At 42.0% G+C, this 26593-nt stretch overlaps 1 protein-coding gene across 5 annotated transcripts in view; it reads left to right on the forward strand.

Annotated features, from left to right (window-relative positions):
* LOC137799902 (adenylate cyclase type 6-like) overlaps positions 1 to 26593 on the forward strand; it is a 33065-nt gene that overhangs the window by 376 nt on the left and 6096 nt on the right. The window contains exons 1-16 of one of the 5 annotated variants that reach the window (XM_068596766.1): positions 2049 to 2118; positions 2195 to 2252; positions 3039 to 3229; positions 3380 to 4271; positions 18569 to 18718; positions 19212 to 19333; positions 21099 to 21210; positions 22844 to 22971; positions 23197 to 23355; positions 23502 to 23643; positions 23857 to 23985; positions 25150 to 25178; positions 25417 to 25564; positions 25692 to 25789; positions 25924 to 26011; positions 26155 to 26271. In XM_068596766.1, coding sequence (XP_068452867.1) covers positions 3381 to 4271; positions 18569 to 18718; positions 19212 to 19333; positions 21099 to 21210; positions 22844 to 22971; positions 23197 to 23355; positions 23502 to 23643; positions 23857 to 23985; positions 25150 to 25178; positions 25417 to 25564; positions 25692 to 25789; positions 25924 to 26011; positions 26155 to 26271 — 2313 coding nt within the window. In that variant the 5' untranslated portion in view covers positions 2049 to 2118; positions 2195 to 2252; positions 3039 to 3229; position 3380. Of the gene's footprint in view, positions 1 to 665; positions 751 to 1939; positions 1987 to 2048; positions 2119 to 2194; positions 2253 to 2922; positions 3230 to 3379; positions 4272 to 18568; positions 18719 to 19211; positions 19334 to 21098; positions 21211 to 22843; positions 22972 to 23196; positions 23356 to 23501; positions 23644 to 23856; positions 23986 to 25149; positions 25179 to 25416; positions 25565 to 25691; positions 25790 to 25923; positions 26012 to 26154; positions 26272 to 26593 lie in introns of those variants that run through there. The other 4 variants (XM_068596763.1, XM_068596764.1, XM_068596767.1 and 1 more) reach the window with 4 other exon arrangements.

Below are 26593 nucleotides of genomic sequence, written 5' to 3' on the forward strand. Positions count from 1 at the left end.
CAACAGCTGACTTGTAGTACAGTGTTTTGCTGTGACAAACGCGGCGGCGTTCAGGAGCCTGACCTGTTCTGCAGGACTGTACACACTAATCACCATGTGTGTAGTCACAGGCAATTAATTTCACACTTTTTATTTATCACGCGATGCCGCGGTTAAGACGCAGATCGGCTGTTTCACACATTGCATTGTGGCCCACAGCATTCTCACCAATTTCTTCTCGCCGGGTGACCTGTTTAGAGTCTAAACATAATGACGTACACGTTTATATTGAGGGAGACAGGCCCAGTGTGTAGACCCCCGTTATCCCTGCTCACTCCAGTCGTGTGAACCGGGCCGCGGTATCAGGAGATACACTGCCAAGATTCAAGTTGCCCGACGGAATGTTTATACTCCTGATAAGTTGGTAAAGGCGGCGATGTGTGTCGAGTTGTGTTCTTCATGCAGTGTGCAGACTCCAGGCTGACTTCGGGCTATCCAATAGTACAGTGTCTCCATGTGTAGTGTGAGCTTTCATTTGAACACGGAGAGCTGTCGACTTCGCCTGAAGGCGACTTGGAGCGTCCTGTTATGTAATGCGCTTCGACCGACTGCCTGCACACAAACAGCCTGGACATACACGTGTAATTAAACAATATTTCTTCCTCTTTTTTGTTTTTTTACACCAGGCCTGTGTTAGCAGTGGTAATAGGAGGGCTGTTGGTCAGTGTCATGTGGCGAACACAGCAAGATGTGGTTTATCTCTCCTCAAATGTAAGTGAAAGCATCACCATCTTGATTTGTAATGCATGCAGGACGGCTGACTCAAATCGGCCCATATGTTCCACAGATCATGTTCATGTTCAATGGCAGATCCATGCATGTAGCCCACAGATTGTATTACATCAAATCCGCACGATGCTGCCCGAGCTGTCGTAAATGCATCAAAGGTGAACTGGGGATTAAGGTTATTGCTGGAGGAAGCCTCCAAGCTCGAAGCAGAAGGTTAACTGGCCATGTATTTGCAGCATCCCAGCCTGGGTCATATGCTAAATGTATGCTCTCAATAGTAATCTCATTTAGATTCTAGTGCTAGTGTAGTTGTTGGGTTTTATGACTAGATTATAAGCAGTTTAATTAGACATATCTATCTGGGAGAAGGTATTCCAAGCAGGAACACATTTATAATCATTAATAGAACTATGTACTTTAGACACAAGGCAGACACACTCAGGCTATGCTTCCAATTAGATTTATTTGTATGAGTTGGTGGTTGATCAACTCATATTACATGCTGATGTTGATTGTAAACACGGCCATGTGTGCAGTTCATGTGTGCTCTTCCCACTGTTGTCTGCCTGGCACAGATTTGCTTATTCAGTTTAGAGGTTAGCAGTGTCCTTGACATGTGCTGCCAGAAGCCAGCTATAGTGAGTCATCAAAGCTAATGGGTGGAAGCATGGGCAATTTAATCTGGACTGGATAGCTCTTGATCTCTGATGGTGCCCACTCAGTAGGCCTTTGTTGTTAAATAGAGCACACCTATTCCTGCCCACTCAAGATGTTATGGACAGATTGCAATGATAGAGCATAGCGTACTGTTATCAACCAAGATGGATCTCCTTCAGCCCCTCTGGTACATGGTCAAAAATCCAGCAATCAAACGAGGGTTTGCTGAAATTGGACTGTGTTTAACTTTCTGGTTTGATGGCAAAAAGGACCAGTGGCACCTGCAGCATGAGGTTCAACAAACTCTGAGTCTATCCCTGAACTCTGAGTTGACTTACTGTGAGATGTGAAACTCTGAGGATCTGGTTCCAGTACAGCTGATCTGCGTTAGTTCAATCAACTCTGACGATGTTCACCCTGAGTTAAGCGCGTGCATGACTGTTATAAAAAAAAAAGCCATCATCAATGGAGCCCCGATATCACGAGTCACCATGACAACGGTAAATAACAGATCAACATATTTCACAGCGATGGAGTTGGAGGTGCTTCTGCAGGCCCACGGTGAATATGAGCTCGTATTTCACCGCAAAGGCAACACGGTTGCAGCAGCGAAGGAGAGAGAGGCGGCAAAGTCTGATGCCCGAGTCAACGCGGAAGTTTCAATGCGCTATTCCACTGACTTAGCATTTAACCGTAAGATCGTAGCAGCCTATAGTTATGAATATAAGTAGGCATGAAATCTGATTTTCATTTAGGTGCAATCCAACAGGGGTAAAAAAGGACCTGGAAGCAGCTAAAAATGAAATATGAAAACATACTTTAAAAAGGTAAGGCATATATTGCTAGGCTATGATTGCGCCTGACTTTAATTTTAATTAAAACTTTAATAATTGACTTAGGCTATTAAACAAAGTAAATATTAATTCAGTGGCTACTTGAAATAGTAAATTAATCCCCTTATAAAAGGTTGTCTTTACACGTTTTCTCACTTAATACCCCACATAGGAGACACTTACACATTTTTATGTTATACCTATTAAAGTCATTTAACATGTGACGCTGTCGCCGACACGAACACGCATTAAAATACGAATAAAAGTATTGAGGTTACTTTTCCTCACAGCTCTACAAACTGTTGCCTTTCAGAAGTGCTCTGCATCCCCGATGTTGTAAAGAAAACTACCGTTTGCACAAAAAAAAAACCGTAGCGCGATGCATAAAATGTGCTCTGATGTCAGTGCACGTCCGCAGGGACAGCGGTAGCTTCCAACAGATATTCCTCTGGAAATGATAAAACGTCTCATCTGGTCGGAAGACTCTCGCGACGTAAAGCATTTTGAATCAATAAGGCTTCGATGTCAATCGGATCTGGTAGGAATGGGCAATCCATGTCTAGCAGCTTTCTTCATGTGGGGGGAGACAGGTAGAAACTCTGGGTTTCTTGTAGAAAACCTGCCAGCCAGCAGTTTATGTTCACAGGGTCTGTTACCATGGTGATTGACTCAGAGTTTCAGTTACCTCTCTTTCTGGAAGGGATAACTCAGAGTTTCCCTTAACTCAGGGTTAACTTACTCTGAGTTTCCTCATAACCCGCTTTCTGGAATACCCCCCAGGTCTATAGAGGCACTTACTTGATGGTGTGTAGTGCTGACACACTGGCTGTTTCGACAAAGAAGGACGGCTCAAACACAGACACACCTCTGATGCCTCGGGTCAGTCTGAGCTCATGGTGTGTGCTCGCTGGGATAAACTAGTGGCCCGGCCAGCGAGCGCAGTGTTGCTACACACAATAAAGCCCACGCAGGTGAGAGGCTTCTCATTTCTCTATGATATTAACTTTTAAACGGACATTTTAATTGCAGGATGTTACAATTGAATGCAACAAATTTGGCATCGCTTTTTACATTTTTTTTATATGTGTATGTTATTTTAATGTCCCCCATGTTTTCTTTAGGATGTCGTGGGCCAGAGGCCTCTTCGTAGGCACAGTGGATGAGCGAAAGACAGGATGGGGAGAACGCAATGGCAGAAAGAGAAAGGACTGCTCGTCATTGTGCAATCCACACTACATGAGCTGCCTGAGGGACCCTGAGGACCTGGACCTCCCTAATGCATCCCCCCAGCATTACCGTTGCGGAGCAGGCACAAGTAGGAGAAACTTTGGCTTGCGCTGTGGCTGGCAGGAGGACCACTATGGGAAGAGGATAGGTAGCGGGGCCCTGAGTCCAAAGGATGTGGACCTGGGCTTTGAAGATGTGGAGCTGAAGGGCAGGAAGGAGGACGAATTAGGGGAACTAGCAGAGGGCGGCTGCAGTGCGCTGACTGCAGCAGACTGCTGGATGCGGGTTATGTGGGTTTTCCAATCTAAGAAATTTCAGTCCGCCAAGCTGGAGCGTCTGTACCAGCGCTACTTCTTCAGGCTCAACCAGAGCTCCCTGACAATGCTGATGGGGGTGCTGGTGCTGGTGTGCGCGGTCATGCTGGCCTTCCACTGCATCCACACGATCCCCGATGTGGCCTACGTCTCAGTACTGTCTGTAGCCATGGCTCTCTTCCTGGCCATGATGGTGGTGTGCAACCGCAACGGCTTCCACCAGGACTACATGTGGATTGTGAGCTACTTTGTGATCGGGGTGCTGATTGTAGTGCAGGTTTTTGGGGTGCTGATGGTTTTCCCCCCTAGTGCCTCAGAGGGCATCTGGTGGACGGTCTTCTTCATCTACATTATCTACACACTGCTGCCGGTCCGAATGAGAGCCGCTGTGGTTAGTGGAGCTGTGCTGTCCACCATACACCTGGTGACCGCCTGGCAGCTCAACCAAGAGTACAAGTTCATTTTCAAACAGGTAAGTGACAGCAGGAATAACACACAACAATAAACTAGGTCTGATCAGGGAGATCGGGTTATGTATGTGTGATATAGACATTATTCTATCACAGCACATTTCATCTTATTTTGTGACGTAAAACTCGTGATTTGAGTTGACATGATTAATCTGCAACTATTTTGACAACAAATTTATTTTGATTAAAAAACTTTTAAGCAGTTATTTAATTTTAAAGCATTGTTTGGTTCCACATAATTGTAGACTGAATGTCTTTGGGTTATGGACTGTCAGGGGAAAAAACAAGAAAGATGTCACTTAGGGCTCTTGGAAATTGTGGTGAGATTTTTCAGAAATTTCTAACATATCATAAACAAAACGACAAATCAATTAATGAAGAACATAGTCGCAGTCCTGACAGTGATATTTAAAATGTTCTGGAAATTCAGTTTACAAAGCAAACACATGCAGATTCACATACCACAATACATACAGGTACCACAACAGTAGTCAAATAACTAAACCAAATGCTACCTTTAACACTTCAAACGACAAGTATACATTTACAAGTCTGTCTTTGTAAAATACTCCCAATTACATGTACAGTTAAATCTGCTGTAATTGTGTCTCCTGTTCATACTAATTGTTTCTTTAAGCAATGTCAGTGTAAGTGTTGTGAGACAAAATCAACAGTGTTAGTTTTGTGAAAAGATGCATTCCAAAATTCTGAGTTAGACAAAATTAGGGTCCTTATAGTACAACATTCCCATCACAATTTCCCACTAAAAAGGCGTTGGAAGAAATAGACTTGCTTTGTTCGACTGCTGAAGCCACGTATCAGTTTTGGCTTAGGAAAATGAGGACTGGATTTTGTTTCCCATCACATTAAAGTCATTTTCTTCATAGCTAGCATGCACAGGAAGAACAATAACAGCAGCCAAACACAACATTTAAGACAGACTTGAGCAAATAGGAATTAAGCCATCAATAGTTGTAAAAGATGTGCTCGGAAACTGTCGTTCTTGATGTGTCTTTTTGTCCTCTAGTTGCTGCTGAACATACAGCTGTCACTGAAAATGAAAGAGAACATTTATATTCATGAGAAAACAAGACGCACGTCTAAGACTCGTGCTGGAAGTGAGGGCCCACTATTATCCCCCTACAATTGAGCACAATGTTGTTACTGTATTCACAAGTGGAAACGCCCTACTTTCTCTTCCCATCAATATAGGACAACATTGTGCAGACTCCTCAACCACTTTTCCGTGTCAAAGGTGCTGTACTAAAAGTAGATGGTGCTGTAGATCTCGGCAGTTTTTCAAATGAGATTTTTAATGAGCCTATGTTTTGTGCTGTAGGGCAGCTATTGGCAACTCTGTTGGGTTTTGTGGGAGGTCATCTGGGTTGAATGAGCCTGTTTAGCTGCATTGTGAATGAATATCATGATAATGTAGCATGGTGCCATTCAGTCCGCAATTCCCCAAAACAAGGAGGCTATTGTAGTAAAATGAAACAGGGTGGGGTGGGATACTCGGATTGTGCAATGCATTTTATGGAAAACATGATGATTACTTCTTCGTCGTGAAGGCTGTGGAAAAAATACATAAATACCGAAGTCGGCATTTGTAAATCAGTTCCAAACACATTGGAATTATTTCTTCATTAGTTTCGACTCTTTATTCTTTTTGTATGTGCTGTCATAGATTTTCTTGTAATGTTCAGTGTGTTTGTGATAGTTAGATTTTACTTGAGAGTTCAAAAACTATTGCTTAACCTCCAAGTAATAAATAACCTTTTGTAGGACTGCAACTAACCATTTTTTTTATTTTTTTATTCTTTATTTATAAGAACATGATGATTTCATAATCTTTTAGCAGAGTAAAAAAATCACAAGTATCGAATTGTTTTGACGAACTTTGTTAAATTGAAATCTAACAAAGATGAAAAGAGTCCCTGGATGTATGCATGTCTGCACTGTATGTATGTGTGTGTCTGGATTTATTGCTTCGGACCTAAAGAAGTGCAGTATTGAGTGTGAGCTCTTCTTATCTACAGGACATATTTATTAGTAGTGTGTTATGCACACACTGGAGTGTGTTGAGAGAGTACCTGTATTAACTGGGGACAGCTTGCTCTCCGTCAATGTTTCTGAGAGCTTTTGCACGCACATGACGCTTATACACTGGCATAGAGGATGCTACTATGTCATGGCAGGTTTATTGCTCAGGACCCTTGGAAGCGCAGAGTCAAGTGTGAAGCTGTTTGAATGAGCGGTTCTCGAGAAAAGCTGCTCGTAGCAATAACGGAGGTCAAGCAATTGGCCGGTTATGAGCAGGTACTGCACGACTACTGTAGAACAGAGAAAAGGAATAAAGCTTCATATTTGAGAGATTTGGGGAATTTCCATTGGCAGGCGACTTCAACAATTTGTTTATTAGTTATTGAACATTTTTATGTTCATGGATTATTAATTAATTAATTAATAATTTCAGCATCAAAACTGTGACCACATCTTTTTTAACCAGTCCTGTTCATTGATATAAAAGGCCATGTATGTACATTTTGATATTTTGACATATCTCGGGAGAAAAATCACCGGTGTAAATCATAAAATTAAAATATATTTTCCATTTAGCTGCTCTGTGTCAGGGTCCTGGTCCTGTGCATGCTGGCACTGTACGTGTGGAGACATTGTTAATGTTTGTATTTTATGTTCAACCTCTGATTACCCAGTATGTCAATTATCAATTTGAAGAAGGAGATTAACCCTTTTCAACCTTATTCACTTCATTGTTATCCCACAATTTTCCTGCTATTGAATTGGTGCCATAGGTCAACCAGCCGGTAAGAGCTGTGTGGTTTTTAGTAGAAGAATTTGTGCAGTTTTCAGTGGTGAATTGGTCCCATAATGGTCTACATGCTGTTTCAGAGGCCTTTTCACCTTTACAAGAATTCAAGAATCATGTGACTAAATCAAATAAATTGTGTTTTTCTGTTTTAAGTAAAAGGCGTTGAACACAAGGCCTCAAACTACCTCTACTCAGTTGAACTTTGTAATACCAGAGAGACATGTGATTGGTTTTCTCAACCAACCATAGCTATTAAGCAACAAGATAAATGTGGAGCCACTGTGAATAAGGCAATATTGACATAACTCTACTGGTCTAGTGAGCTTTTGTGTTAAGTACCCATGTCCCAGACTAGACAGGGTGACAACAGGCACATTGGTCTGTTGCCTCTATGTACTCCCGCACTGGTTGGTTGCATTGGTCTTCTGACGATGGACTGCTGCCCTGCCCGTGGGCTTGGAACTCCAACACAGTCTGTTGCAGCTCTCTAAACATTCAATAACGGGACATGGGTTGCTCTCTCTCTCTCTCTCTCTCTCTCTCTCTCTCTCTCTCTCTCTCTCTCTCTCTCTCTCTCTCTCTCTCTCGGACTCTTGGGCTTGTACTAGAGATTGAGGAAAAGATGTCCGGCTTGCTTGGGGTTGTTTTAACGTTGTTAGCAGCCATATCATGTCGACATGCATCTTGTTAAATGACGAGGATTATTCATTTCAGGCCGATTTCTTTGTGTACACTCTTAAGATCAGAGCAGCTCTCAGTCTCAACAGATATCTCGCTTCAAGCTTCTTGCAGTTTTATGAATACAGAAAGACTCCATTCAATCTGTCACACCCGCTGTATCAAACACGTCAGCTCACACAAACACGTCAGCTCACACAAACTCTGTGGCTCCTGTCGTGATCTGGGAAAGCTGGTTTTCTTCTTCTGGGACCTCATCATCCTCCAACCAATTCTGTGTCCCAGACTTGTTTTTCCCTTATTTGTATTTTCCCTGCGGAGATGTTCATGCAGGATCAGCGCTGAGAAGATGTGAGACCGATGATGGCAAGGACAAAAGGAGTCTTTGTGAGGGACCTCCTCGATGAAGCAGGGGAGGCATGGAGGGGGGTGTTTAGAGGTTACAGTGGTGACAAGGAGACGGCCGCGGATGGAGAGTGTGAAATAATGCTGGGCTGACGCACCCGGCTGTAAAATAGCTCTTCCCTCTTTCCACTTTTCTCTCTCATTTTCTTTGAGTCATAATTCCATTCTCACAAAATCCCTGTCAGATGGAGTAGGCTTTTATTTCTCTACGGGCTCAGATTGAGCTCACTTTACTCTTGGGGATTGTTTCCATAGATCTCCATGCTTCTCTGCTGTCCTCTGAATGGCCTCTTCTGACAACTATAGAGAGCTGAACGTATAACTGCTCTCAGGAAAGAAGCGAGTTACATCGCCGCTGTTCACTTGAAGTGCCTCCACTATCCTGCAGGAAGAGGGTTCAGAGGGACTTCATTCAATCTTACAGTTAAATGAGACTCAGACAGGATTATGGGGCTGCACTCGACTCCTGACCCTCATGTCCCCAGCGGCCACCCTGAATACACACCTTTGGTGGGAAAGATATTGAACTTTCATGACTTGGAACATTGTGCGAGAAAATTTAATTTCATCCAATTTTTCTGAATTGTCACTTTTCTTTGGGTCTTTACTCAGACTCTGAGCTGCTCAGACTTGGATATAAGTGGTCTTGACTAAAGCCTTAGAAGTAAACTCTTAGTCTCATAGAGGTGGAATGATTTTTTTTTTGCTTGTTTCGACAAGCTTAATTTCAAAGCGGGCCATTTATTTTACTACTTGCCGGCTTACCTTTGGCAGCTCTTCTTGAAACATGCAATTCCCTCAAATATATATTTTGGAAGTAGTATTTATTCTTTGCAAAATCATTAGCATCAAACGTATAAATGCTGTATAAATGATTGCTCTTACCGTATGACAATATCATTCAAGCATAATAATGTATTTATTGCAGATGTTGAAAAAGTAACTGTGTACTTAGCTTCTGTAATGTTGTCCAATAATTGCTGCATGCTAACAATAATATAGTTGTATCTAGTATAGAGTTGTTTAGGAGTTATTTTTTATGACATAAAAACTATTATGTCTACTACACTATAATTATCATCTGAATGAAGTACATCTACTCTGTACATGATATCCACATTTTGTAATCTATGTAATTTACTTTTGAACTCAATTCATTATCTCCTTGTCTTCTCTTCTGCTTCCCAGGATTTTGCTTGCATGGTCCCTGTAACTGGTCTAAAGTGTCCGCTGCTGGTTTCTCCAACAGCTGACGTTGTGAAAGCTGCTTACTCTTTATGTTTTGACAGTTGATTGACTATTGGTGATTATATAGCAACACTCAATGTTGTCACATCGAATCTTTAGCATATGAAGGCGCCACACAGAGCCAGCAGTGTGTGTTACAGTAGCTTCATGAGGTTTTGTTTGTAGCCTTTAGTGGAGACATACAACATTCTTAATATATGTTCCTCAGATTATCGACTTCTGACTTTTCTTTATCACAATGCATTCTCATGTTGGCTAAAATCAAATTTAATAGCGACCTCCACACTAGAAAACGCTCCCTTTGCGTTGGGCTACTTTTGTCCGTTCACCTAAGTTATGGTCGCATCTTGTGGCGCCAAGCGGCACTCGGACTGTGGCTGAAGTCAGACACGTATGAGGCAAGCCAGCGCACACATCACATGTTCCAAAACAGATTTATTTGGCCTTTAGACTGCTTCCATGTGAGACCACATGCCCCTTGTGTTTTTATTTTGTCATTCTCCCTTGTGGGAAACAAAGTTTTGCTTTGATATATGCATTTCCAGGAGTTAAGTACCCACAGCTGTGTGTCCATATGCCTATATGTCGTTGAGGGGATTATGCGATTTACTTTGCCATTCTTTCTTTCAAACAATGTATAACCAACCTTCGTGCAAGTTGGCATACATGAATTATCAAGGAACTAAACTGAAGTTGTTTCCTGGCATATCCTCTGGTACCATGATGTATTCGGATAGACACAATGCTATATGTAGTCTTCTGAAGGGTGAGCTATCGACAGGCAGGTCAAGAACAGAGTAAAGTCTTTAAGGTCCAATAAGTCTGTACTTCTTATCAGTATTCGTGTGCTGATCTGGCACTAGAGGAAAAACCTGTTCCTCTCGCAGATTGTTATGGGGTCAACGGATGTGGGACTAGTGGAAACATACTGATCCCTCTGCTTAACATTGGTGAAAAAGATACCAATCAATGAAATGTCACAGGCATGACCGAGGCATACATAATGCATTTAGGCCAGAACAATGGTGTTACCTAGGAAAAACCTTAAAGCAAACACACAGGCTACCTTAACCCTTTATGCAATTATTCATGATGTTATTTTTGGAAAGTACATTACATTGTTCTTACATGTATTCTAGGCAATTACCATCTGCTCGCTAAATGGTATTAAACCTAAAAGATAATGTTCTTTATATATTGAAATACTATCACACAGGATGTACAAGATATAATTCTTATTTTTTTCTAACTGTATTAGAGTAGCTTACGCTCAGTACTAGTTATAATCATTTTATAACTGAGTTTTGGCACTGACAGTTTTTTCACTGAAAGTTTGACGAATAAAAACAAAATCCTCTCTTTGATCTCTTAAGGATCACCAATAATAACTAAATATAGTATTTGTTGTATTCGATTAAATACGATTTTAACATGTTTTCTGATTTAGATCAGGATACACTGTATGTGATCGAGCAATAAGTAAAACATGTATTACTTGACACTCATCAATTCATGATTCTATGGAGAGATTTTGGTCAGCACCCAATAAGTATTGAAGTATGACACCCAGGCGTATTTATATTTAGTGAACCCGGTGTCCAGTGTACACATATTATGCACACAGACAGGCCAGAAGAAGTGGAGTGTATGATCTGTGTCTGCCTGCGTGAGCTGCATGGATCAGATGAGCTCACTTGGCTGCTGTCAAATGGTGAGAACTCATCATCAGGTGCTGTGGGTGCCAAACAATGCACTGGCTCAAATAATAGATCCCCCCCCCCCCTGTCCTGCTAGCCCCACCCCCTGTCAAAGAGAGAGAGAAAGAAAGAGAGAGAGAGCGAGAGAGACTCATCCAGTTATTGTATTTCAACCAAAGGCAATGATATAAACCCAGATAACTTCCACCACTATGTTTGGGAGCAATTAAGATTAGCGATAATGCTCCTAAAATACACTCTATGATAAAGCAAATAATAGCCGGACTAATAATAGCAGTGCAAGTCTGGGATGAGGAAGTGCAGGCTTCTAATAACAGCTCATGGTTTACTAACAATTTGGCTCTCTGCAAAAGTAAATACAGGGATTTAAGGCTGTACTGCCATGGCGGACGGCCAAGAGATATATATTAGAAATCCATTAGCGGTGTTAAATGTTCATCTGTGTGGCATGCAAGCCCGTAGGCTTTTAAGGGCAGTTTTGCTCTGGATCCTGTTGAGCCTCGTGCGGCCTATCCCAGTGCTGCTGACGGGAAGGTGAATGGCTCCCTGTCAAAGGTCACCATGCGTCACACTTGCCAACTGTCTTGTTATTTCAATATCAGTTACACCGTTAAAACAGCCTCAACATATGTCGGTTTGGTGTGAGCATGCATTATCGGAGGGAACCTGTGATTAACAAACATGTTAACTATCTGTGTACAATCACCTTCCTGCTATGAAATGCACACCACTGTGATACCATGTCTGTAATGTCAAAGACATTTGAGACCCCCTTTAACCTGCTAAGCCTCTTTGACTGTCACATGACCAGCTTTATTTGATGGAAAGCGCAATTCATCCTAATGATTTTGTCCAGTCAACGCAGACAATCTTTCCTGTTGGAATCAAAGAGACTGTGTCTCACAGCATGTCTTACTCACATTTTCAGTGAATGACGTCAGATACAATAACAAGACCATGGTCTCATGATGTAATTCCACACACTCAGGGTTAATCTAATGAAAGTTATACTCTGTATCTGCCTTCTACAGGATCCTCACAATGAATTGTCTCTGAATCTCGCTCCTCAAAAGTTAAATATAAAAGCCCTTTCCATTTAAGGTGGCGGAAGGACATCACTGTTTTCTTTATTTTGGAATGATCTCAAGCAACGTCGAGTTATATAGAAGAGCCATAGCGCTGCTATACTCTTGATTTTCTTCGAGCATTCAATATGCCAGAATCACATTGACAGACATATGCAGTAGCAGTTCAACTTGTAGTTTTGAAACCATGCGTTGAAACTCAACACCCGTGCTTTTATTTCTATGAAACGCTGGTGATGTATCGGGCTTCACATACATGTCACATGTGACTTTTCCTGAAAATGGCCCAGCAGGCGGATGTGTTGCATCATGCATGCGTTTTGCATCAGCTCATCCTCGACTGAGCAGCTCACAGGAGCCAAAACATGAGTTGAAGCATTTGACTGCTGTCGCGTTTCTGCTGTTTAAACTATAACCTGCTGTTCTTGTACCTGTATTGATCTGTATGCTTTGTAGTGAAGGTCAATATTGTGTATGGTTGAAGAGTTAGAACAGAGACAGACAGTGGTTAACACAGTGTTGTGAATGTTAGCAGATGGTTATATAACTGGACATTGAAACTACACTCTCTGCTTTTATTGGAGCGCCGGCATCTGGCCCACACACACTTTCTCATTTAACGTAGCTTAATGCTCCCGCTCTTAATTCTGTTCCTCTGTATTTAAAGACAGTCTGTCTAAAAGAAAAGAAAACATGCTCTAGTGAACAGATGTGGTACCATCTCACCAGCAGACATTTTCCTTTTTTGGACTTATTTCCTGTTACATCGGTCTCTAGCAAAGCCAAATGGTAGCCTTGGGTTTATGTTGTGCATTGTGCTTTAAAGAAGATGGAGGCAATACCAGCTGAAATGGGAATTCCTGCATGTTAAGCTGACAGTCACATATTTCAAGGTCTGTACTCCCTCACACAGTCCAAATCAGTGAGAGCAGCCAACAGAGGAGTGAATGGGGCTGCTTGATTTGTTAGGCTAATTAACCAAATCTTGCGTTCACGTAGCCGCCGTGCTATAATTGTAGCTGTGCCTGTAAGGGTGTGAGTGGGGAGGAAGTGAGGGGTTAGTGAGGACACAGCTGGGAGGAGTCTTGTGCCTACTCCTCCCCTTCCAGCCCTTTTTTCCTCCCTCCCTCCCTCTTTCTCTCTGTCTGTCAAGCCAAACTGACCCCGGACCACTGAGCAGTCAGACCACTGACAAACAGAGACGGGTGTACTCATCAGCACAGTCTGAATTTGAAACTCCCCAAAACAATGGTTGGTTCAATACTGATATGTGTTGATTAATACAGTTTACCTGTTTTATCATTATTTAAATGAGGGAACATGAACACAGGACACCAGCTGGTACTATTACTAATGCTCCTACTCATACTACTACTATTGCTTCAACTACTTTATATATTTTTTTCTAGAGTATTCTATCAATCTATACACCTTGTCTCCGCGAGTTCATGTCGATATGTCCTTGGGCAAGACACTTAACCCCAAACTGCTCCTGTAGTTGTGCCTACAGTGTGCGACTGTCAGTTAGTCCTAATGGGCAGCTGGCACCTTGCAAGCCCCTACCATTAGTGTATGAACGGGTTAGTAGTGTTAAAGTGCTTTGAGTGGCCAGAAGACTAGAAAAGAGCTATACCAGTCCGTTTACTATATATATATATATATATATATATATATATATATATATATATATATATATATATATATACATGCTTGACAACCTATCAGCAAAATGTATGTTTTTAAAGTAAACACCTCGCAAACACCTTTCATGTAAGGTCATTTAGTGGCTGTCCCTCTCATTCACAGAGACCAGAAATGTTGGGGAAAACTGGGAAGACTCTAAACCCAGGGTGGTATAATTTATCTAAGTGAAGTAAGCCACAAGAAAGCATTAGACGGCTAAAATGTGAGTTCATATGACCCTGCTGCTTTGTTTTAGGGAGCCGCCCTCTTCTAAGCTCTTCAATGACAGCGTAACTGCAACAACAAAGAAAATGTTATTTCTGTGAACTGTTTTTCCAAAATTCTTTTTCTCAGCATGTCCTCTGTACTGTTACATCTTTCTGAATGGCTGTCTTCAGGCTCTACAGGTTCAGATACAGTGTCTAGTGCCTAGCCAGATGCTCATCGTCCTCATTGGAACTCAAGCTAATCAATAGCTATTTGCAGGTCAGGATATTGAACAAGAAGGATAAATGAGCATTCTAATCTTTTGATTAAAGTAAAGATGCGTTTGTCAAATTTGAAAAGTGGAGTGGGTTTGAGCTGTTGGTTGCAATTTGTTTACGTCAGTAATTCCAGGATCATTGCGAGATATTTTTACTCATGGTTGGACGTTAATGTACAAGTATTAAATCGGGGATCTGTCTTTCTGACAGATGTCCAGCTCTATTTAGCTTTGCAGAATATGCTTCAGCGTTTCAGTAAGATTACTCCGTGGCCTCACTGGTCGCCTGAGACCAATTTTGGTTTGGCCCGAGCCATGACAAACAACAAAACTCAGATTCCAGATGGCAGAGACCCTCGATGGCAAAGACAAGCAACCCCCACTCTTCTGCAGCATGTATCTTTATAAGGAATGGCTTCTTTCTTATGTCAGTAATTACAGAAACATTTGATTAAATTTGGACTAGTGCAACACAGTGTCATAGTATTGTCTATTTTTATCTCTCTGGTACCACATATTATCTTTTCAGGCTATGATCAGCCATGTGTGACGTTCATCTTAAGACATTTTAAACCTCCAGATGTCTATCAAAGGCCATGTGGTGGAGAGTAGCCCCCATGTCAACAGCAGTCGGGTCCCAAGAGCCAGTGTGTTGACTTATGGGATGTAGCACTCTGGCCTTTTAAAGTTTAAACTTCAGCTTTTGTGGAGCTCAGGGTTGGTGGGATGTCAGAACTTATCTTTCGTTCCAGGCCAAATACGCCTGAATAAATCCAAACATTGATTATGTGAACAAAGCTTGTTCACAAAGTGACATATTTGTTTTTTTCCGTGGTTTCAACCATAGCTGAACCTTCTTGAGAGTAAAAGCAACACTTGTACACTTACCACAATGCCGCAAGTCGGGAATTCATGGGAACATCCCTAGTTGATGAAGACAACACATCAGTTGTGGCATAAGTTTTGCCTCTGAATGAACGACCCTTGGTGAAAAAACTTGATTTGTGCAAATGCACATTCTTGCGTGCCTGTGCTTGAGGGAATTGTCCAGCGGGATATTAATAAAGACAGAATAGATTTGCTGTGTGTTTGCCAAGCCAAAATCCTTTCTATCCCTTTCCTTCATTTGTTCTTTAACATATTATCCATCTGCCTTACTCTATAAAGCACCTTGCCGAGCGCCGCACCTTATAAGCCAATGTTTGGACTCCTTTTAACTTCACCGCCAAGAGGTTCCTACTTTAGTAAATGTCGAGCGAGCCTTGTCTTTGAGAGCCAAAAGTCTGAAAGAAAAAGGTCGGGAGACATCAGTGGAAGAAATGCTTAAGTCCAGCTCAGTGGTTATAAAGAGAGTAGCAGTGTGCTAATGAAGAAAAGCTTCTACGTAGCTTCTGTCTTTACACATTACTGTTTGGAGAGGGAAGTGTCAGAGCTGCCGTGAGTCTGTGTCGGATTTGCAGGCCTTAGTGATATAAGTGCGGCAACAGACACAACAAGCTTCAGGATCAAAGAGCTGCCAGTCCAAAACGACCCCCTACACACATGCACACGCGCACAATATTTATTCAAAAGCCTCTGTGAATGATTCTGCCTCTAATCTGCAGACCGTGTGGTGACTAAGCATAACTTTGCACTAACAAAACCAAATTTGTACCCTGTCTGTTTCCACACACTTTAGTTTCATGTATTGGAAGCTATTAGGCTGTTGTATTGAGCTATCATTCAAGATGTAGTCAGTCACTTGTTCAGCTCTAATAATGTTTACCCTGAATGCACCATAACTGCTGATATTTTGGGGCTTTTGCAAGGTTTCAATAGATGCTTCTCATGCGCTGGCATCACATTTGTATGCTATCACTGCACTCTAGTGTGTTTTTTTTATTCAACTAAAACACACAAACTCCCTAATGTGGGACCTCCAAAGCTGCACACAGTATGTTTGTTGCCAAACTATCAAAATCAACTTGACAGGAATGTTTTTACTTGGGTTGAAATGTGAGCGTGCTCACACAGGAAGCTGAATTGGCTGAATGGAAATCGAGTGCATCGCTAAGAAGTGTGGTCCTGGGAACTGCAGGTGGCCCCGTATCTCAGACAGGCCACTTAACTGAGTTATCTGTCTCACTCTGTTCAGAGCCATCTGTTTGGGATTAATACGATCAGGTTATACCAGAGCCCTTCAAGACTGGAGTGTCAGGTCGCCATTGGTGGTCTCTAACATTACGATGCAGGGCTTATCAGGAAGCTCTGGCCTGTCAATGATTAATGAACACAACAGGCTAATCGCTCTTTGAGTGACGGAGCGGCACAAATTCAGTGTTGCACTTGAAGAAGATTTGCCATGAGGAGTTCAAGAGTGGCAATTCTTTGTCGGTCCACACACACCTGGTATTCAATGGCCTGACGATGAGGCGTCTCACACCCTTCGACGGCTTTGATCTGAGTCTTTGAAAGTTGACTGACAGTTGGCATCGACGATTCTCTGTCATTCTGCATCAAGGAGTTCAGAAAAAAAAGTGCTTTTCGGTCTTTCCTAAAAACCTATTTGAAGGAACCTGAATGAATCTATATCCCTCAGCAATAAAAAAAAGAGGCTACATTTTGGATGCTCTGTTGTTATTTCCAGAATAATGTTGTTGCTCTCTGCCTGCATCAGCTACATCAGGGATTGGTATTTACGTAATACATCAAAAGCATGTTTGCTTTTGCACCTGCAAACCCTCCGTGTGTTTATTTTTGCTTACCACTGTGCTTATGATCTAGTTTGACCATTTGTTTTCAGACGGAATAGGAAGCTACCAACGACTCTCTCTTCCAATAAACAGTGGAATTTGCCTTGCCGCTGTCCAGTGGAAACGGTGTTGCGTTTCAAGAGCCGGTTGTTAGATTGTCTGTGTTGTTGTGACAACAAAGGGCGAGTTGTTGTGTATTCAGTGTAAACCTCATCTTACGACCACAACGTGAAGCCTACCGTCATGCTGCAAGTTTATTTGAGTCTATCTTCGCCTTAGTCAATGTGTCGAAGCTAAGGTAGTTGTTCTTTTCTTTTTGAAAAAGGCCAAAGACACATTCCTAAAAATATGCAGTGTATGTATACTGATAATAATCATCATATCTGCAGCGCTCCATCTCTCCGTCTTTCTCTTAAACACGCACACAAACACACTCTGGTTTGGTAACATACCAACCATTGCTCATATGTGCGCATACTGGGTATGACATTTTTCATATCCTCCAGTTTAGTCATGATGTTATGAAGACTGATTCAAATTATGCCATGTCTTTTTCTCATTATTGATGATATCATCTTCAGAGAAAGCACTCTGTGCTCTGGTCATGGGTCAAGTGACTTTCCCAGGCTGGAGTGTGTTTCTAAACATGGAGAGGATGTGTGTGTGTGTGTGTGTGTGTGTTTGTGTGTACGTGCTGATGTCGAGTCTTGGCTGAGGACTAATGAGAAGAGAAATCATTAACAGACAGAGACACAGAATCCTACAGAGGAACGTTTTGAAGGTTGATGACCCCACAAAGCTGACCGTATACTATATCTAAACGTTATCTACTTAAGCCACAGATATTGCTGTTTTACAGTTTTTCCTTAGACCCGCATTGTTCAACATTTTTTGCTGCACTGGGCACACACAAGAAAGTTACATTGGTTGCTTCTGTTTTTCATTTTTATCTTTCTAAAGCTTTCGAAAGTGCATTCAAATAAGAAAATATCTCTCCCACACGACTTTATGTTACTTCAAATTGCTTCATTTTTACAGCCTCAAAGCACTTAATATTTTGGTATGCTGAAAAAAATCTGCCTTTTCCCCTTTGGAATGGATTACATATAAACACAACTAAAGACTATCAATGTTCTGCTCAACGTGTGTCCCGAGGCATGCATCACATCGAACCCTCCGGGCTTCCTATCTGCCGTTCGCCGTTAACAGAATGTCCTCTTGCAGAGAAACTGTGAGGCCACCCACATGATATCTAACCAGATCACATCTAATGGCCCCTCAGACGTTTGAAGAATTCTTCTCCTTGCAGTAAATCCTATGACAGAGTGCTATTAATTTAATTTATTGACCTCTCCCAGGTCAGGCAGAGTTCACTGCAATCATGTGTTGTGTGCATGTATTTGACGCTCACTGTCATGTTTCGTGTGTGTCGTCAGATCAGCGCCAACGTGCTGATCTTCCTGTGCACTAACATGATCGGGATCTGTACCCACTACCCTGCTGAGGTCTCCCAGAGACAAGCCTTCCAGGAGACGAGAGGTTACATCCAGGCGAGACTGCACCTGCAGAGGGAAAACCAGCAGCAGGTACACATATGCACACACACACACACACACACACACACACACACACACACACACACACACACACACGTGCACACACTCATAGACGTATGTCTAAGCAAATAAGTGAGGGAGGCAGTCTTACCCGCGTCCTGCAGGAAAACTAAACACATGCACAAATGAAAAAGAGCAACAAATGGGTGTCTTCATTTTCCAGTCTTATTTTTTTCTGTCTCCCATTTTGAGGTCAACAATATGCTCAAAAGTATAACACGTATCTACACTCCTCGCTGTTTAACTAACACGTTCCCACGCAGATGCCAACGAGGCAGAGTGACTCATTGAGCACTCTTAACAGTAGAAACTGATGAAAATGAATGGGCTCTCTCTCTCTGTCATTCTCTCTTTAATTTCTCTCTCCCTGCCTATTCTCTCTCTCTCTCTCTCTCTCCCTCTCTCTCTCTCTCTCTCTCTCTCTCGCTCTCTCTCTCTCTCTCTCTCTCTTTCTCTCTCTCAGGAGCGCCTACTGCTGTCAGTGCTGCCAAGGCACGTTGCCATGGAAATGAAGGCTGATATCAATGCCAAGAAGGAAGATATGATGTTCCACAAGATCTACATCCAGAAACACGACAATGTTAGGTAAATACAGATACATGCACATCCAAGCTTCTACACACACGCACGCACACACACACACACACACACACACACACACACACACACACACACACACACACACAAGTGCTCTAACACACCCTCAAGATGTCAGAGAGCTTGTCTACTTTGCTGTCACTGGTAGCACCAGTGGCTTTGAGGTCACTCTGCTGACTGATGTGTCAGTTACAGAGTCACTCCAACAGCTATTTCCCTGACAGCATGTATTATGCATGTTGTTGTTTATCGACACTGACAGCACCGGCTGCAGTAACGACATTGACTTAGGCACACTGCTGTGCTTTCTGTAGCAAATGATAGGAGGCAGACCTCAAGTTTGCTGGCCCCCTGTCTCAGCCCTCGCCACTGGATTTCCCCTCCCGAGTGGGAATAACTCAATACTAAACAGGTGATTGAAACTCTCCATCTATTAGCCCAGCGTTGAGCCCAGCTGCTGCTGTTCATGTTGTGGTGGGGATGTTGCTATAGGGGACAATGAAAGGAGGCTGCAGCAGCCATCTCCTCCTCCCAAGTAGGAGCAGGTGATGCAAGTAATGGAATAATCTGTTGCAACACCGCTGCACTAATAAGTTGTAAATATACAGGCAGAATCCATTATTAAAGTTTAAAACCTACCGTCGTTGTACCAAAGTAATGCACAGGTAATTTTGTGAAAGCTTCAACACCAGACAACACCATGAATGTTTTCCAATCCTGTTTTTTACATCACTAATGCTTTCCTATAATTGGTATTTATTATGGTTGGTCCATATATGCTCTAAATGCTTATATATGTATTATCTCAAAGTTAAACAGGTTTATTCAGGGTGTGACTTTACCTGTAAAGAAATTCAAATAAATTTCAATTTGGCCTACAAAGGGTCAATTAACCCAAACTACAGAAATAAGCACTTTACTTCTTGTACAATCTGAACATTCAGAAAATGTTGGTTTCTATTTGCCTGGTTTCTGTCCCACCAGTACAATGGAGGTGAATTGATTATTTGTTAACGGTGCTCACATAATTGAAAAATCACAACATCGGCATTACAATGGATTAGACAGTGAAACAATTCACTGTCTAATCCACTGATCACACATTCAGTATTCGTTAGGACTATTTTTACAGTAAAAAAGTAGTTCAAGTGGAGACTGTTTTGATCTCTCAAAACTTGGATTGATAAAAAAAAAAAAAAATGGCATGCCAATAACAACAGCCACTGCATGGCTAGCTAACACTGGGGGTAAGTGATAAAAATATGTTTGCGTGTTGTGTAATTTGTGTGAACCGACCTTTTAAAGATTATTTTTTGTGGCTCACAGTCTTGATCAGATGGGGAGATCCAAGTAGGCTCAACAGGTCCAGTTCTCCCTGAGTGGATGACGTCACAGGACCAACAGCGCCAACTGCTGGTGTTGTTTTTTTCCTCGTTTTCATTACCATCCAAAGTTAGCAATGGAAGGCATGCAGACAGGGGGACGAGGGGTGGTGTTCTCAGAGGGGCGGGCGAGAAGAGGTGACCTACATTGGCCCGGATAATGATAGCCGGAGCTAAAACAAATGTCTGCCTCTCTCCCTCCCCTGATCACATGGCAGCTGCACAGTAAAAGTGAGGGAGGCGCTAGACCGTGCTAACTCCATACTTTATTGATCTCAATCTCTGTCTCCTTTGTCTTTCTTTTTCTGTCTGTGTGTTTTGGTGACCCTCAACCTCTCCCTATGTCCCTACCTCCATCACCTCTCTTACAGCATACTGTTTGCAGACATCGAGGGCTTCACCAGCCTGGCCTCCCAATGCACGGCCCAGGAGCTGGTCATGACGCTGAACGAGCTGTTCGCCCGCTTTGACAAGCTGGCCTCGGTGAGCGCTTGACAACCTGCCGCCGCCATTTTCGCAGCAGAACTTTGGAGCCACAGTTGCTTATGTAACCGCACAGTCTGCATTCGCTATGACAAAGCCAACGTGATATACTAAGGGGAGGGGGTATCTTTAGCATTGTGTAAAACATCGATAAGAACACGCTGAGTCATCGAAATCAGTGGTTCTCAACTGGTCTGGCTAACTTTAACTGAGAATACACACTCGCCTAATCTATGACAAACACTTTACTATGGAAAAAGTCACTGTCTTGTTTTGTTTGTGTGTTTTATTCTGTCAATCATTATAATACAATACAATATTATTTTATATATCATACAAAAACAGAAAGACTGAGAAGGTATAGGTAGAAGCAAAAAAAATGCTTATATATTCCTATCCTAAATTATTATCAGTTAAATCAGTTACTTAATTTGAACTTTTTGTACAATAAGCTTACAAACATCTCTCAAATCATATTTACACTCATGTACTGAAAACAACCTTTGAACACAGGTTGGCAGTCACTTTGCTTCAGCTCTGTACATTGTCTGCATTATTTTATAATAAATCAAATCATTCAATTTCATAACATGTGATCTGAAGACAATGGATTTGTGTGCTCATAGTAGCCAGCATTATTCATGATGCGTATTGCTTCTTTTTGTAAAGAGCGATACGCTGTTGAATGCTGAATTGATAAAGGTTGTATACGTTGATCTCCACACCTCCACACAATAAGATAAATATGGAAGTATAAGTGAGCAATCCATTATATTCATGTTACTTTACTGTCTCCATGTTACTTTTTGATCAATAATAACCCAGAGGAATTGTGGCTCAAACAGTCTTTCAATTTTATCATCACAGAATTTAAATTCAATATCCCCCTTTTATTGTATTTGATTTCCAAGAACTATGAATTTTGTTTTCTTTATATTTAGAGATAGTGTAATAACATAAAAACTAAGATCCTTTCTAGCTCCGTTTCAATAACAAACAAAAGGTCCTTCAATTGTTTTCCTGAACAAAATGAGCAGCTTTTCCACAAATTAAAAACAAATTAAACAAAAAGTGCAATTCAAAAGGATTCATATGTACAAAATTACCTTTTCTTGTGATTACCTCATCGGTAGGTAAATAGTGAAAAACATTGGGCTTTACAGAAAATTAAGCATCACTCAATTCTCCTCACAACCCTAAACCCTTTTTCCTGTCATGCAGGCAGCACCATTAGTTGTGAATGGGCTGTTTAATTTAATTATCCTAAAAACCCAGAGTCTCCCCCGTATCAGGATGTTTTGACCCAACCTGGCACACGCTGCTGAAAACAAGGGGGATGCGAAACAAGTTTAAACTGAAAAAAAACGACACTCCGCTGCATAAAACCACAGGATGAAAAAAAAGTATATATATATAAAAAATACAATTATATATATATAATTGTATTTTTTTGCCTTTTTTGGAGGCATTTTTTTCCCCCCAGGCAAAGGCCACTGAAAACGGGTCTGTGACCCACCAGTTGAGAATCACTGATCTAAATGATGTATACAAAGCTATATATTTGGTATGAGCATGATCTATAAGAGCTGTAACTAAATGCCTAATATTGTATGGGTGTGTCTTGGCTGCACAGGAGAACCACTGTCTGCGTATAAAAATCCTCGGGGACTGTTACTACTGTGTGTCAGGGCTGCCTGAGCCCCGGGCTGACCATGCCCACTGCTGTGTGGAGATGGGAGTCGACATGATTGAGGCCATCTCGTGAGTCAAACACACACAGATGCACACACTGAAAACGACAACACACACACACACACACACACACACACACACTTACAGTCATGTAGTAATACTCGAGTGAAGGTCAAGTTGAGATTTCTTGCTTTGTTTATGTCACATGGGAGAAGAGAAGAGACGCTGTGAACCCTGAAGGTGACACTATTTTCTTTTACAATAGTGGGTGTGGGTGTGTCTCTCTCTCTGCAGGCTAGTGAGAGAGGTGACGGGTGTTAATGTGAACATGCGGGTGGGCATCCACAGCGGCCGTGTTCACTGTGGGGTGCTGGGCCTACGCAAGTGGCAGTTTGACGTCTGGTCCAATGATGTGACGCTTGCAAATCAAATGGAGGCCGGGGGAAAAGCAGGGTAAGTCCCTCCTACTCCACCTGCTACTACACTGTGATATTGTCCTATAGCCTGTTTTATTTCTTACACTCTGGGTGTGTATGTATGTTTGTGTGTGTGTGTGTGTGTGTGTCTGTGTGTGTGCGTGCGCGCGTGCGTGTGTGTAGGCGGATCCACATCACAAAAGCCACACTACAGTATCTGAACGAGGACTACGAGGTGGAGCCAGGATTTGGAGGAGAGAGAAATGTTTACGTGAAGGAGAACAACATTGAAACCTTCTTGGTGCTGGGCTGCAGCCAGAAGAGGGTTAGTACACACTCACTCTCCCACACAGACACACTCACACACACGTGCGCACACACACACACACGCACACACGTGTGCTTGATTATCTGCTTGACTTCCTCAGAACTTCATACCAGTGCCATATTTCACACAAACTATATAATGGCTTGTCACCTGGCATAGAAGTCCTAGTTTGTCAAGGCCTTTAGCACGGTGTGGTTTCTTCACTTCCAGAAAGAGGAGAAAGCCTTGATGGCCAAGATGCAGCGGGCACGTGCAAATTCTATCGACGGATTGTTGCCACGCTGGGTACCTGACAGAGCCTACTCCAGAACCAAGGAGTCCAAAGTCTTCAGGCAGATGGTGAGATACACTCAGGGAGCTTAGCACATGGCAAATGTTCTTCTTGTCTATATCTGATTTCTTGTATCATCCTTTCCACTCTCTGGAGTCAAATCATAAATATCCTTTTTAATTATGTCATCATTCTGTTAATATTAGATTGGTCTCGTAAACTGTGCTTCACGGGCCTGCTGTTAGGGCAGAAGTCCTGAAGTTTTGTCAGAGAATATCTGAAAACAGAAAAAGAAAATCTTGAAAAAGTTGTTATGCATGGCTGCAATCTGAAATATGGGTTAGGGTGAGGGATGTCCATCACATGATGAACTATAATAACTTTGGTGATCCAGTAGGGTTTCCTCTAGCACCATCATATGGTCAACATCTTAGCCTGCCATATACTTTGAATTTACAACCAAATACTTAAAAAACAAAATAACTCTTCCTTCATCTTCTTAGAGACACATTATTTTCGATTTACTTAAATATTAACATATGCTAACACGCTAAACTAAGACGAGGAACATGGTCAATTTTATACCTGTTTAGCATCAGCATGTTAGTACTGTTGTTGTTAGGAACTGATCTTAAGTGTAAGACAAGGCAGGACAACTTTATCTATAGAACACATTCAAGCAATGGGCACTCAATGTGCTTTACAGTAAAAGGTAGCCTCACAATGCCAACAACATGGCTGTGCAGTCAACATACTCTAAATACAGAATTTGAGTGCCTGAAGGTGACGAATGTGTACTGAACTGTATAAAGGATCAAGCGCAAAGGATACAATAGGAATGTGCAAAGAAGTATTGATCTGTTCCCAATTCTCAGTACATCATATACTACTGAATTGGATGAGGCTGCAGCTGCAGATATTTCTCTTTCATAACCTCCCTCTTTTTACACTAAAAGTCTAATTTCCTTGTCCTTCTTACTTTTTCCCCCTCTCCTCCTCCTTTTGTCCTTTCCATCTCAGAGATTTTGAGCCCTCGGGGCAGAGAGGGTGTAATTTGAAGCCTCCGAGCATTAATTAAAACATCAGTCTGGCTCTCAGGGATTAGCTGTGCAGATGTCTGCGTCTCTCTGTCTATTTTTCACTTGTACTGTGGCTACACGCTAATCTCTCTCCTCCCTGCACTTTTTCTGCTCTTTAGTCACATTTTCACTCTATGTTTTTGTTTTTCTCAGGGCATTGATGAAGCATCCAGCAAAGACAAGTGAGTGTTTGGCTCTAGTTTTTGTTATTAGGGGAGCTTTCGTTATTAGCGGTTGACTGGCAGACTGTCACTGTAGCGGCCTAACTTTAGAGCCCACTGTTGGTTTTATACAGTCTGATCCAACCCAGCACTAATACCATATTAGCTCTGAGTCATCCTGCCTGTCACAGTATAGGCCAACTCATACACACAGATACAAGCACACACACAGTGACCTATTGTTCCATCTACCTCATAGCCGCTGCGCTCAGGAGGCCCTGAACCCTGAAGATGAGGTGGACGAGTTTCTTGGTCGGGCCATCGACGCTCGCAGCATCGACCAGCTGAGGAAGGATCACGTTAAGAAGTTCCTCCTCACCTTTCAGACCGCCGAACTAGAGAAAAAGGTTGCTGTTTGATTAGAGTCGGTTTAAAACTCATTAAAATTCCCTGTCAAATTAACTGAATTGTTATATTGCTCTGTTATAATTGAGCCACAAGGAAACTTATTTCTCATTGATTTTGTGTTTTCAGTATTCCAAAAAGGTTGATGATCGTTTTGGGGGATATGTGGCCTGCACACTCCTTGTTTTCTGTTGCATTTGTTTCATTCAGAGTATCATTTTCCCAAAGTAAGTAGCTCTTTCGAATAAGTTGCCTTTCTTAGTTCTCCGACATTGTGGACAGGAAATGTGTTCTTGATTAGTTTATGAGGAGTTAATGAGAGTTTTACATCCTAATGAGCCTGTTTTCTTCTCTTCTACAGAACAACACTCATGCTCGGTCTTTACATCAGCATCTTCATTATCCTCACCAACATCCTCTTCATCTGTGCCATCTACTCCTGCATCAAAGTGAGAAACAGAGGCCATCTCCTCCATATGATTTCTCAAGCAGATGTCTTCAGATAAGAGTCATCATCATATATCTTTAACCAGCATCACTAATGATATTAACTCTCTTTTATCTGATCTTCTCCTTGCTGTCCGTATTCAAGCTCTTTCCAGCTGCCTTGCAGACTGTAACCAAGAAAATAGTCCAGTCTCGTGCAAACAGCACACTGGTGGGCGTTTTCACCATCCTCCTCCTCTTCATTTCCTCCTTTGCTAACATGGTAAGAGACCACAGCTCTTCACTTTGTAAGTCGGTTTCTTGAAATAGTTGTGAGTTGTTGTTTCATGTTGTTCTCCACAATAACATCAGGGAAGGGACGATGAATCTGCTTCACTTCCATTTGCCTGTCCTTCCATTAATCACTTCATTTCAGATTTTCTAAAGGTCTCCGAGATTCTGCACCATGCTGGCATTTTTAAAATTAGACCAGTTTGCCTGAAGGGGGGAGCTATAATTAGTCACTGTGACAGATGGGGTACTAGGAATAAGCCTATTCTTAACCATCAACCTTTCTTTCCATGTTTACCAGTATTATGTAGATC

Source organism: Clinocottus analis, unplaced genomic scaffold (assembly GCF_023055335.1).
Source record: "Clinocottus analis isolate CAN_PGR_092001 unplaced genomic scaffold, fCliAna1.0.p SCAF_4, whole genome shotgun sequence".
NCBI classification, from domain to species: domain Eukaryota; kingdom Metazoa; phylum Chordata; class Actinopteri; order Perciformes; family Cottidae; genus Clinocottus; species Clinocottus analis.